Below are 14,089 nucleotides of genomic sequence, written 5' to 3'. Positions count from 1 at the left end.
TCCATGGTCTTGAAATATAACAGTTTAATTTGAGTATAATAAAATGTTATTGCAGTAAAATATGAAACAAATGTTACCTTCAAATCATAAAACCAATTCAAAACATTATAATTTCAAGAACTTCCCACTTCTACTCTTTTGTCCATCCACCTCTGGATGTCATAAGACCTGGGGCAGGCAGAGCTAGGAGCAGCACCTCCCGCCCCGTTAAGTAGCAGATCGTGTGGAGACTCTTCCCACTTGAAAGGAGGCTGAACTGGGACGACATCCAAAGAACAAAATCCAAAGAACTGCAGGCCTCACTTACCTCAGTTATGGTCAGCGGAAAATAAGAAATATTGTGGGAAAATATTCTGTGTATACTGTGTAAATAAATGACATTTTAATCTTGAAAAAGAAGAAAATTTGAGCAAATGATTATGATTAGAAGACAGAACTGAAAAGGCCCTGGGATGAGAGGAGAAACGCTTTCACATAAAGTCCAGACTCTTTCTCTCCAAGCTCCTTAGATTAGGAGACGTTATTTAGGAATGCATGGCTCGAGTTCCCTCACCTCTGTCTTCTCATTTGGAGTCATTTGGAGTGTCATGCAGAACATAGTAAAATGTTCTGAAGTGTCGACACTAACGTCTAGAAATTGAGCAACTGATTAACTCATGTGTCACATAATTACCCATTTGGAAGCAGCCATGCCAGCACTGAGCTTTACTGGTATCACCATAAATGCATCCCATATGGAAAACATATATATAAATCTTGTAAAGTTTGTATCTGTCTTGTGTGAAACCTGTATGAAAAGCATACAAGAGTGAAAACATATATAAGATCACTTGAAAAATGATATAAATGAAACTTATGGATATATATATATATATGGATGCTGGATAAAGGGGTCTTTAGTCATGCGAAAGTAGATATTTCCCTTTACTGTAGTGTGTCAAAGAGCTCTGTTTACACTTACACTCATGTTATGCTTCCCATCAGACTCCTGATGACGCGGTGATCCTGGCAGATGTTCCTTTTTTAGTGGGAAGCAGATACAGTGACTGACTCCCCACCAATCAGGAAACAAGTGGAGGTTCCTACACAAAGATCCTTTCTTACTGAACCACAACTCTCACACTTCCTGTGAGTGGGCGAGTTGTTGTGATGTACTCCTACTCCTCACTCGTCTCTCCTCCTGATGCATTTCCTTTCACTTTTTCTCACTTTTCTCAGCCATAAACAGTCCAAACAAGACCAAACAGGCCCTCATGCCAGGTATCTCTCGTGCATCAGGTGTCTCGCTAACCTCGAGTCCTTCCAACACCACTGTCTTCTTGCATGTGCTCAGTGTAATACAACAGCGTAAGCCGACATTGCGCTGCTGGTCAATGGCTCCTGGAGTGTCGGGCGCATCAGCGTGTTTGACATCAACCCTGACAGAGTCCCGATCGGTAAAGCTTTCACAGCTGTTACTATAACAACAAGAGTCACATTGGACAGCTGCTGATTTGGTCACAGCCATCCCTCAGTCCTATAGTTTCCAAATACAATGGTGTGAAAAGTGTTTGCTCCCTTCCTGATTTCCTATTCTATATATATGTGTGTGTGTGTGTGTGTTAAAAGATTTTACCTTTATAATTGTTTATGTTTAGCTTATTTGAATTTCACAGTAATGCCTGTACATAGCGTGTCAGCATTTCTTTAACTGGAACAAAGTGACCACATGAAGAAGTTGCTCAAGTTTAGACAACACCCACATGTATTGTTTTAACCCACTACAAGATCGTTAATCAACTTGTTCCTCCTTGTCTTGCAAGGCTGCATCCTGTGCAGCCTCCGTATGCAATCACCAGATAAGAAGTTGTTTTTTCCTAACTTGTACTCCACCCATGAGTGTTACGTGAGTAAGACAGTATATAATAAAGTTTGAGCAGATGCTCGGCGCGCATTCCTGCACTGACTCTGTAGTTGACAGATCATGCACAGGAATCGTCCATGTACATGAGTTAACTCTGAGCCCGTGAGTCTTTGCTTTCCTGAGGTTTTTCTCCTTACAGTGTGTGTCACACAAAAATGGTGGCAGTGGTTTTTATCTTGAAGCTCTGCCATGCAGGCCATTTTATGGTCATGTTATGGTGGAGTCATGAACACTGACTTTCACTAAGTGAGGCTTGTAGTTGTAATGAATGTGAGCTCTTGTACTATCCTCATAAGGACCACGGCAGCCCTGCAAGACCACATGGTCGTGTCAAAAACGTAAAGTGTGAGAGCTGCAGTTCAGTAAGAAAGGATCTTTGTGTAGAAACCTCCACTTGTTCCCTTATTGGTGGGAATTCAGTCACTGTGTCTGATTCCCATTACAATTGGAATTTGTGCCAAGGATCAGTGAATCATTCGAGTTTGATGGTAAGCAAAACATTAGACCTTTTCCTAGGAAAAACAGTTTTTTGTGACAATTGTCCAGTTTTTGTGAAAACATTTCACCTCTTATTCAAGAGTCTTCTCCAGTTCTGTCTGTTGCTCAAATTTCCTTCTTTTTCAGGATAAAGTGTTTGTTTTTGCACGGGGCAAACACTTTTTCACACCATTGTATTCCTTATTTATTTATTCTGATCAGTAATTGAGAAATAAGCCAAGTCAGATCATTTGTATTTCTCATTTAAAAAGCAGATCAAAGTGCTGCACAGCCATCAGCTGAGACTCAACAAACTGCTTCAATGCAACTTTTTCCAGTTCTGACAGATATTCTGGCTTAAGATATCTGCTGATACCGAGTACTGATCTCATATCAGTGTTAAATTAATAAGAGTGCGATTAATTCCTTTATGTGTGTGACAACATCAGGTTTATGCTTTAAACCTTGCTTTAAGGTTACATCCAAGAATTTAAAATGACTGAGTTGTTTTTATTAGTAAGATAATAAATGACCATCAAGAATTTTTAAACAAAAAGGAAGTTTGTAGATTGTCTTATAATTACCTAAGAGTTCTGGATTAAGTGATGACTGTTTAAGTAACGGTTTAACTACTGCTAGCTTGAAGACCTGTGGTACATAGCCAATTATTAGAGAGAGGTTGATCATATTTAAGATTGAAAGATTAATTAATGGTTGTGGTGGACTTATTACTGTAAGAAGTTATTACTGAAATTAACGCGGATCAATTGGAGAAAAAGAGTAAAAAAATGATAATGAAAGTAGCTGTACATAATGTTATGTCTGTGAGATGGTTATGAGTAATTTTTTTCACGTGGTTAAAATTTGCACAAGTTAATCTCAGTACAAAGGAGAGCAAATGTATCCTTTTGCCTGCTTCTCATGTGGCCCCCCAGCTAAATGCAACACTGACAACAATGACTGGGAACTGTTGGCTGCGAAACTGGAGCTCAAAGAGCAGAAACGCTGGCTTGAGGGAGCCGAGGACCCATTAATAATTTGGTCAGAAACAAAAAACATAAACCTCGCTCAACTCAAAGCCACCAAATGACTGAACACTAGACACACCAGGTGGGCTCTCTTCTTCACCTGCTTTAACTTTGTGATCACTTACAGGTCTGGTTCCCAGAATGTAAAACCTGATGATCAGTTCTGCCAGTTTTTTCTGGAGAGGAGACGACAATCCTTGCTCCAGGTACAACTGTAGTGAAGTGAACTAATTGTCCAATCATTGATCTTGGCTTGACTCTGTTCTGATACTAGATGTCCCTGGTGATACAAAAATATATATACAGGAGAGGTTTGCTGTACTACTGTTGCTGTAAATATTTGCCTGTTTATGTGTTTCTACTGTCATTATGACCTGAATCAGAGCACAAGAAATAAAAGCCTCCCAGTGGGATTCAGGTAAACTGATCCTGGTTCAATTCTTCAGGTAATATCAGATGATGATGATGAGAAGTAGGAGGTGGGTGTGGTTACTGTCTGCAGGTATGAAGGCAAAAACTGATATTACCTGCTTTCAGTACTGAGATAAGCTCTCTGGAGTGAATTTCATTGATACAAATGGAGCGTCTCCAGGTGTGGGGCATTTTCAGCCTCATCGTTCTCACCGCCGCCCAGAAAACCACAAACAGGTAAGCACACAGGCTGAAATACAGGACTCACCTGGACAGTTTAAACTGCTTCTTCATGAGTGTTTTTCTTCTTCTGCTCATCTGTGTATCTACAGTTTTTAAATACATTTTCCTACATTTTAGGAAATAAAAAGTCAGTTCAAAACTGCAGGAGTGGTGTTAAAAATTCATTGAATCTAAGCTGATTGTTCATTATTTTTACAAACATGTTTTATTGCCTTACAGTCATTTTTGCACAAGTTGATTAAAAGATATAGATTTAAACTAATGTAAGTACATATTTTTATAATAAATTAGTTCCAATAAAATAATAAATGTTCACAGTGGGGAAGGTTTCTGTTTCCATTCGCCCTTTTAGGTTTTCTACACCAACTTGTTATTCTTAATGATGTTTTTTTTGGGGGGTATAAATAAATATATTTATTCATTATGGGTTTTTTTCCTCAGCCCCCACCCTCAGCCCTCCTACCTGCTCCTCGCTCCCAAAGCCCTCCAACATGGAATCCCAACATCTATATCAGTCACCATCCTGATCCCTTCACCGGTCACTGTATCTGCTCACATTGTTCATGGAAACCTAACAATGGCCTCAAAATCTGTTAAAGTTGAAGGGGGTAAGTATCTGCCACTAACAATTAATTTACATTTAATTAATTAATTATAGCTCTAACCTCACTGTGAAATTCTCTTTCTAAAGGTTCAACCACACTGCTGACTTTGCCGCCTGTAAGTAAGAAATTCCTCTGTAACAAATATAAAGCTCAGTCTTTGTAAAGTCAGTCTGAGCTTTCTACAATTCAAGTCAGTTTTATTTTTTGTTTGCACTTACTGTACTTGTTTACTATGTCCCACTATGCTAATACCTGCCTTATTTCTTTTTAAATATGACACACATTCATTAGAAAATAAACAATAACACTTTGGACTACTTTTTGAAAACAGGATATTTTACAGTTCAGCTTTAAAAACATAGCTGAAATTGTGGGTTTTTATGCCCCCTTGTGGCCCCTAAAAACAACTTCCTGGTAAAAGTCCAGAGCCCAGAACAAAGACCAGTTTTCTGTTTTGAGAGCAGGTCGGCGGGTAGAGGCGTAACTCTGATTCTTTAGAGCACAAACGGATACCATCAGGTAAAATTCAAATGGATGTTGAGCAGATTTTGGCTAATTCTCTCATCTGGACCACAGGCGAGCTCTCAGTCCTCCACGGTTCAGATTACACCCGAGAAACTTTTAACTTTAAACTTGGAGCGTTTTCAAAACCTGCTTTTTCTGTATGCCAGATTAAATTTGTTAAGATGATAATGTGACTGTTTGTCATTTAAGTGTTGATGAATTTCCTTCCATGGTGAATTCTTGCAGATTAGTGACAGCGAGCCCAATCACTGGGAGGCCTACATACTGGAGGTCAAAGGTCACAGAGGAAAAGTCCAGGTGTTCTCCAGCTCCACAAAGCTCCACTTGGATCTCGAAGATATCGCCACCTTCATTCAAACAGACAAAGTAATGTACTTACCTGGGCAGACGGTGAAGATCAGAGTTGTTTCCATTCACTCTGATGGGAAGCCCTTCATCAGTCCCGTGGACATCATCATCAGGGTAAGAATGAGGTTATTGTACCAAAAGCAAAGAAGAAAGAGAGGACAAGAGGGCAAGATCAAAGACTATTTTTAAAAGATCTCAGGGGAGTTTTACTTGGACAACTTCTGCGTCTGGTTGATTGGATGATGAGTTAATTCTGTTACACATACTTCATATTCATATCAGCATCATTTTAATTAATTAATTTCCAGCCATGAACTTTCTTCTTTGCACTAGCTTTCACTAGCATTCACTAGCATTCGTCAGCACTGGTGGCTAAATCAGTCACTTGCCTCTAAACTTGCTGGACGTTTTTCAAAGCACAAACTGAAGTTCTGAAAATCGTCTGATCAGCACGTTTTTTCCTGGTCCAGGATCCGAGGGGAAACCTGCTCAGGCAGTGGCTGGCTGCAGACAGCGTCCTTGGCATTGTGTCCAAAGAGTTTCAGCTGTCTGAAAACCCTCCTCTGGGTCAGTGGACCATCATCGCTACACTCAAAGTAAGTCCTTTAGCAGGTGAACCTCTGCAGGGTAATTAAGCTGGACAGGCCTCTGATAATTCAATCTAATCCACCTGACCACTGATTGCTTCTGCCAAAGTCAGATCTTTTGTGCAAAGACATTCATGCGGTCAGTGGCACTGATCTGTTTGACAGGAAACCTATAATTAATGCACAGTATGAAAAATGTCTCACCTCCACATCTCCAGGTTTGCATTTTATTTGTGTTTAGTTATTTTTTAACTTGTAGTTCTAAATTGGAAGATTATTGTGATTTTGAAATATAAAAATAAAATTATATTTTATTATTTTTTCATCGCTCAAAATAAGCGTCACACTCGCGGAAGCCGGTATACCCGCCGAAACGCCGTGCATTTATCGAGACTTTCGACCCCGGGTAGGCCAATTATGGATCTTCGGATCCACATTATGTCGGCAGCTGTTCTCCACTGTGAACTATGTTAAAAACAAACACCGCTCGCCTCACAGATGACAGCTTACAGTCCTGCGTAAAGATGAAAGCCCCGATTTGCAGACGCTGTGCGCAGAGGTTCAGGAGCATAAGTCTTATTGTAAACATATCACGGCAGACCCGACGATGTTTCCATGAACACGCTTTTCAGCATCTCTTTACTGGCCACTTTTCACACACGGTTGCTGTACGCATACAGCCGGCTGTAGCTTTGCAGCTCACAGCCCGACAACACAACAGCAGAGAGAGCACAGACTTTAAGGCAACGAGGCGTGATTGCGGGTGCAGCTCAGGTGCGTCCGCCTCCCCTGCAGCGGCGCTGCAGACCACGCCCCGCCACACACATTAACCAGGTAAAATACATATTTAGGCAGAATTTTGCAAATATCTATTTTTCATTTATTAGCAGCATAGTGCTTTTTTCCCAGTTATTTTTTAAAAGTCAGGTCAAAGCTCCAAAAGCCGAAAGGCGATATAAGGGTGGCGGCTCACAACAGTTTTTGTTTGCTGGATCATTTTAGTTCAGCTGGGTGTCTTTCCTTTGGTTATATTTCTTTAAGAGTTCAAAATGTGTTAATTACATAAATAAAATGTAATTTTCTCTGTAGCACTTCATGGAGTTCATAAGCAACACACCTTAGTTGCTCTGTGGATTCTTTTAAAAAGCAGTTAAAAACTTTTCTGTTCAAACAAGCCTTTTGTTGATCTACGTATTTTACATTCTTTACATTATTTACATTTGATCTTTTACATTTTGTATAATGTCTATTGATTGTATTGTTTATTTTAATATTTGTGTACAGCGCTTTGTGACTGCCTGTCTGTGAAAAGCGCTTAATAAATAAACTTTACTTACTTACTTTAGTTGTTCACACAAAGCATAAAGGTAAAAAAAAAAACAATATATACAGTGTTATCTTCATTTTAGATTTAGAAAAGTATTTGTGGCTCCCAGTGTTTTATTTTGCGTGGAAACTGGGTCCAAGTGGCTCTTTGGGTGTTAAAGGTTGCAGACCCCTGCCCTAACCCTTTGTTTTGGAGATAAGCAAAAGTACAAAATGTAAATATTTTTTGGTTCTTGGATATTTTTATTTGATATTTGTGCATGGTTTCTGGTCAGAGAAATCACTGCTGCGTTTTTTTAAATGTATTTGATCTTGCGTGATTAATGACGAGAGTAATCGGACCTCTCTGCAGTGGATAACTCCGTAACAGGGCAGATTCCATCGGAACAATTGAATGGATAAATAGCAGCACAGGCAAGAGTCCCTTTCATATAAACAACTATCTTAAGTTTTGGTAACTCACAACTCGTGCTGTGAATGTGAAGGGGACTTCTGGCGCCTCCATGTGGCTGTAACATTTATACACACCAGTTAAAGTCTGAGTCTAAAGACTGAGTGAAAGAATGAAGGAATAGATTTTCCTTATAAAAAGAACAAAGAGAGGTGATGTTATAAAGATCCTCTGTGTGTTGCAGGACATTTCAAGTATGAAGTACTTCACTGTGGCTCAATATGGTATGGATGTTTCCTCTATCCAGCATTACATGTACAACTTCCTCCTTTTGAAGAATAAAAACATATTAATTCTGTGTGTGTGTGCGTGTGAGCGTGTATTCATATCTTTGTGGGGACCAAAAATAGGAAGTTTACTATACTTGTGGGGACCAACAGTCCTTATGGGGACCAAACTCCTGGTCCCCACAAGTTTGAAGGCATTTTTGAGACTCAAAATGAGGTTTTAGTAACAGGGTTACAATTGGGTTATGGTTAGGCATTCATATTTCATTAGGGTAAGCAGCTCGGGAAAGCATTATGTCAATTAGATGTCCCCACAAGATATGAATATCCAACGTGTGTGTGTCTTTTGGTTGCAGTGCTGCCAAAGTTTGAGGTTTTGATCGATGCTCCGGATGTCATTTACCGTGAGGATCATCTGGAGGGCTCCGTCACAGCAAAGTGAGACTTGGCTTTGATCCAGTTTGTGTGTGAACGAAGTTGCTCCTCAGGATTATTTATGATCTTTCCATCCACAGGTACACTTATGGGAAGCCTGTTCAGGGACACCTGAATATGACATTCATTTATCACTTTTACGATTCTGTCGAGTTTTACTATGAGGACAGAGAGGTTTGTATGTCAGTGGAATCAGTGTGTAATTATTCCTTTAATATTCAGCTGTACAGTTATCATTATAGGCTCTCCCACTATCTGAATTTGTTTATTTCCTTTATTTAAACTATTAAAATAAAATTACAGACTGAAAGCATTTTTAATTACATTTTTTCTAAATATTAAGTTTTCTGCACAGTGAAAAATATCTCTAAATGTAGTATAAACATAAATTTATACTGTCTCGTAAACTAATAATACAACATGAATGATATATGTAATATATCAACGCTTAAGATTACTAATTACCTTCTCTTTATATTGATTAAATCATTTTTGACTGAAGAACTCCTGTCCTGATTACAACATTTGAGAATATACAGTTTATTTAAACTTAACCATCATAGATTTAACACATTAACAGTGTTCCTTTTCATCAGATTAATGGTACTGAAAGCTTCACATTTGATGCTCCTGATTATTTCCAAATGATGTACTACGAGGGAAACGCTGAGGACGTAACAGTTGTGGCTCATGTGACTGAATACCTCACAGGTAATTCAGATTTTATTTATAAATGTTAACTTGAAATACCAAAAGATTGGTTGTATAGATCAGAAGTGACAATTTACAGCTTATTTCTTTACTTTTTGTTATGTTATGTATGCATGTATTTCATACATTGTTTTAAGTACTTCTAACTTCTGAGTTTCAGCATTTCCAGGCGTAGAGTTTTATTCCACTCAGTGTCCAAGCTCATATTTTTGTGAAAATTAGTGTGTATTACATTATTTAATCCATGTTCTTATTTTGAATGAGTTCTGAAGAAAACACAATCATAAGAAAACAGAGACAAAATTACAGCGAAAAATCTAATCTTCTGAAACCTTGAGGTGTAATTCAGATAAAAACAGTGGACTATCTCCTACTTCTCCTACTATTTTGATGTTTAATTATTGGCAAGATACAGGACAGTTAACATTAAATTCTCATTTTATTAGCTGAGATATTCTAGAGAAATATATACTATACGGTAACCTCTGCACACTGTCTCACTTACCATTATATGTATTCAGTTACAACATTCGGTCTGTGTGACCTTCGTCAGGTATGGAGCAAAGAGGGACAGTGTGTGGAGGCTATATTATATATTTCTCTACAAAGTTTTTTTTTCCCCTTCATGCTCCTGACATTAACTCAGGTGTGCAGAGTTTTCCAGAAATTAGTTGGAATGTAAAATATTTAATGATGATGACAATTTCAACCTAATTACCAAATTGGAAATTAAAACATCATTTTTCTCCCCCAAATTCTACACAGAATATCTCGTAATGATAAAGTAAAAACATTTGCTTGAAAACTTCTGCAAAATTTATTAAAAATAAAGACAAAAATATCACATGTACATAAGTATTTATAGCCTTTGCTCAATACTTTGTTGAAGCGCATTGAGTCTTTTTGGCTATGGTGCCACATGCTTGGCTCACCTATTTTTGGGCAGTTTCTCCCATTCTTCTTTACAGAACCTCACAAGCACCATTAAGTTGGATGGGGGGGTTGGTCTGCTCATTCGGACCTTCAATACTTTTTTCCTGTACCCTACCCCAGATTGTGCCTCTTTACAATTTTAGAGGTCTACAGACAATCTCTAGGACTTTGTGGCTTGGTTGGCCTGACATACACACACAGCTAAGTTATGCATAGTGTTAATGGGACCATTGCACGTTTTGAATATCACGACATACGATAAATTTGCCAGAATTTTAAGCAAACTTCTTTCACTTTAATTTAATCTATTTTATAATAAGGCTATAACATGACAAAATGGGAAACAAGTGAAGCGCTGTGAGTTGTTTTTTTTCAGATGCATTGCATTTGCTCTCTACTGTGGGACTTTAAACTGCTATAGTTTATTTTTTAATTACAAAGTCAGGGAGATAGTGTACATTATTGTTTGGAATCTAACCAGCTTTTGTTCTTGTTTGTGGTGCTGACTCCTGTGACTATGTCTCATTTTTCAGGCATTACATATAACAGTACGGCAACAGTAAGTTTGTCAAAAACCAGATATAAAGTCTCCTTTGAAGAATATCACAAATTATTGAGGCCCTCTTTAACCTTCAGTGCCAGGGTAAGAAGGCAGCATTTAAGTGAAATGCAGAGTCTGAGCTGTACAGATAACAGATATTCCAGTGTTAATGTAAAAAAATATGCTATTTTTTTTTTCTAATTTTGTAGCTGAAAATATCTACATACAACAATCAGCCACTGTCACTGGAGGATCGCCAAAGCTTTGTTGAAGTTTCAGTAATTCAGCAAAAGCAAAGATTTTGGGGTTGGATCGGAGCCATGGTGACAGACACGGAGCTTAAAACATCAAACAGTTCAGGAACTTCAGAAATGAAGTTTCCTGTCCCTGCAGATGGACTCATACCTTTCAGCATTGAAATCATGAGTGAAACAGACATTCTCAGTATTGATGTAAGTTATACAATAATACCCTCATTGACTAAATATTATAAAACAGATTATTTCAAAATTTGACTTTAAAATGTCTGGATGTGGGATTAAGTAACAAGGCATTTAGTTCTGTTAAGAAATCTTGAAAATTATTATTGCTTTACTTGATCTGTTTAGCCTTTCCTTTCAGACACAGCTTATTTCTTAATTTAGTTAATTTATTTAATATTTAAATTTTAATTAACAAATGAGTCACTGCACTGCTAAACATATGATTTCAAATGTACTGGTCAACATTAAATTGAACAAATATACTCTGTAGACAGATCATTAACATCTGCTGATATTTTTTCAATATTATGTATTTATATCGAAAGAAATGGCAAAATGCGTTAAAGTCTTAGGACATATTGCACTACGCTGAAATATAAATTGGTGTCTCACCTGCATAGAGGAGGGACAAAATTATGTGTTTACCAATTCAGGGGCCAACTGAAAGCTAATTTAATTTCAATTTTAGGTTTAATTTAGAAAATAGGCTAAGTATAACTTATGAAAAATTTGGAATATATGTCTTTATTGTATCATGGTGTTATGATAATTCTGAATATCAACTGAATTATGTGATTTTTAAAGATTTATTTGGCATTAACTATGTTCATAACACAAAACAACATTTTAAAGGTAACTGTATAATGAAAAATGATTTTATCATATTTAATATCTAACAAGAAAAGGCACAACATGTTTGTTTAATATTGTTTATCTTGTGTAGGTTTTTTTTTGTGATATTATCATTTATTTGCTTAAATGTATTTTTATTTAACAGCAGGATTTTACAACTCACATATTGTACCTAAAAAGCTAAAGGCTTATTTTATTCTGTAGTTGCTAGGTGGAGAGTGCTAATGGCTACAGGCAAGAATAAAGTAATCTACTGTGAAAAATCAACACCTGACAAGAAAATCACGTACAAAAGAAATTACACTTGAATAGATAAATAAATTTATATGAAAAATATTTACGGTGTTAACTAAAACAGAAATTAAACCCAAAAGCATGATCATGATTTCAAATTACATTTAAAATCTTTAGTATCTCTTTTTCTTCTCAGGCTTCTTTTGAGGACAGCCATAGCAATCTATATATACAGCGAAGCTACACATCCCCCAGTGAGAGCTACCTGCAGATTCAGAAACCCTTCACACCTCCAGAGGTAAAGCTGAAGAACACAAGGAACTAATTAAAATGACCTTTGTGTCAGCATTGTAAACATGCTGCATTTAATGAGCGGTAATATGCCAAAATAGTCTATGGTTACCTTAGATGTCCTTTAAACACACCTCAATCACATGCACTGTACTGTGCACTTAGAAAAAGTTTTCTTTATAACCATTTGTTTTATTTAAATTTGCTTAATAATTATAAACATTCAGTTTTTATGTCCTGCCTATGATTCAAATTAAAGTTAAGTTAGTTAATAATAATAAGAATAATAATGGATTGCATTTTATATAGCGCTTTTCGGGGCCTTCAAAGCGCTGTACAATGCTTCCAAGTGACTGCTTGTGTGAAGATGGTGAGACTTCTAGAATGACTTTTCCAGTGTACACCTTCAAAAAACACATTTACAGCCAATTACTGACTGTGGTTGTAGAACATTTATACTCTTACGTGACGTCACCATTTGACCTTCTTTCAGGTTGGTTCGCCCTTTCTGCTGCACATTGAAAGTAATTTTCCACTGAATGAGGTTCACTACCTGGTATGAAAAAAGCATAAAATATTATTACATTTTGTCTAATTTGTAGTTAATTTGATGAATATTTAAATAAAGCACATTTCCAACTGTCAAAAGTTGTTTGTTTTCCTGTAGTGGTGACAAGAAGTTTTAAGTATTCAGTTTATTGCTGTAAGCAAAGAAAGAAGAATGTATGCTTCCAGCTTCTTATAAGACCTTCCCTTTGTATCTTGTGTGTAAAGGTGAAGTCAAGAGGTCAGGTGATTTCTGCTGGGAAAGGCTCTCCTGATCTGACTCTGGTCCCAGAAGTCTCCTGGGCTCCTCTGGCCTGCATCATCGTTTACTGTGTGCACCCCAGCGGAGAGGTCATCAATGATGCAATCCAGCTGCCAATCAGGCAGTTTTTACAAAACCAGGTGATTTTTCATTTTTCATCATTTTCTTTATTTAAAAATAATCTAATTTGTCTCTTGAATTGTGTGAATATGAGGTTGTGAAGTCGGAAAAAACGGTGAAGAAAAAACAATCCAAGTTACATGATGTTAGGAGAAATCTCAGGAAGCAAAGAATCACGGGCCCAGAGTTAATTCATGTACATGGGCGATTCCTGAGCATGATCTGTCAACTACAGAGTCGTGCAGGAATGCGCGCCCGGCATCTTCTCACACTTTATTATACACTGTCTTACTCATGGGTGGAGTACAAGTTAAGGAAAAAACAACTTCTTATCTGGTGATTGCATACGAGGCTGCACAGGATGCAGCCTTGCAAGACAAAGAGGAACAAGTTGATTAACGATCTTGTAGTGGGTTAAAACAATACATGTGGGTGTTGTCTAAACTTGAGCAACTTCCTCATGTGGTCACTTTGTTCCAGTTAAAGAAATGCTGACACGCTATGTACAGGCATTACTGCGAAATTCAAATAACGCTAAACATAAGCAATTATCACAGTTGAATAAAGATGATAAGGTAATAAAATTCAAAATTTTTTAACACATGATAATAACTTCCCAGCAAACATTTCAGCAGTGAGTAACCGTCATCTTTTCTCAATGTCTGGTCTTAGTAAAAAAAAAAAAGAAAAAAGAAAAGAATAATTGGATGAAAGTTGTGTAAGTGTTGCCCTCTGCCTGGTGTCCTTCTTTGACTTTCTAGCAATTAGAA

General features: G+C 37.3%; 1 protein-coding gene across 1 annotated transcript in view; it reads left to right on the top strand.

Moving 5' to 3' along the window:
- Positions 1 to 3,985: 3,985 nt before the first annotated feature.
- Positions 3,986 to 14,089, top strand: part of cd109 (CD109 molecule) — a 41,584-nt gene continuing 31,480 nt past the window's right edge. Inside the window, exons 1-14 of the mRNA XM_035908951.2 lie at positions 3,986 to 4,056; positions 4,504 to 4,670; positions 4,754 to 4,782; positions 5,418 to 5,654; positions 6,011 to 6,136; positions 8,089 to 8,128; positions 8,488 to 8,569; positions 8,647 to 8,740; positions 9,163 to 9,277; positions 10,744 to 10,853; positions 10,961 to 11,203; positions 12,297 to 12,398; positions 12,885 to 12,947; positions 13,166 to 13,339. Of these exons, the coding sequence (XP_035764844.2) occupies positions 3,986 to 4,056; positions 4,504 to 4,670; positions 4,754 to 4,782; positions 5,418 to 5,654; positions 6,011 to 6,136; positions 8,089 to 8,128; positions 8,488 to 8,569; positions 8,647 to 8,740; positions 9,163 to 9,277; positions 10,744 to 10,853; positions 10,961 to 11,203; positions 12,297 to 12,398; positions 12,885 to 12,947; positions 13,166 to 13,339 (1,653 nt within the window). The remainder of the gene's footprint in view (positions 4,057 to 4,503; positions 4,671 to 4,753; positions 4,783 to 5,417; positions 5,655 to 6,010; positions 6,137 to 8,088; positions 8,129 to 8,487; positions 8,570 to 8,646; positions 8,741 to 9,162; positions 9,278 to 10,743; positions 10,854 to 10,960; positions 11,204 to 12,296; positions 12,399 to 12,884; positions 12,948 to 13,165; positions 13,340 to 14,089) is intronic.

Source organism: Neolamprologus brichardi, chromosome 15, assembly GCF_056152115.1.
Source record: "Neolamprologus brichardi isolate AB-2024 chromosome 15, ASM5615211v1, whole genome shotgun sequence".
In the NCBI taxonomy this organism is placed as follows: Eukaryota; Metazoa; Chordata; class Actinopteri; order Cichliformes; family Cichlidae; genus Neolamprologus; species Neolamprologus brichardi.
This window is presented reverse-complemented; position numbering and strand designations above follow the sequence as displayed.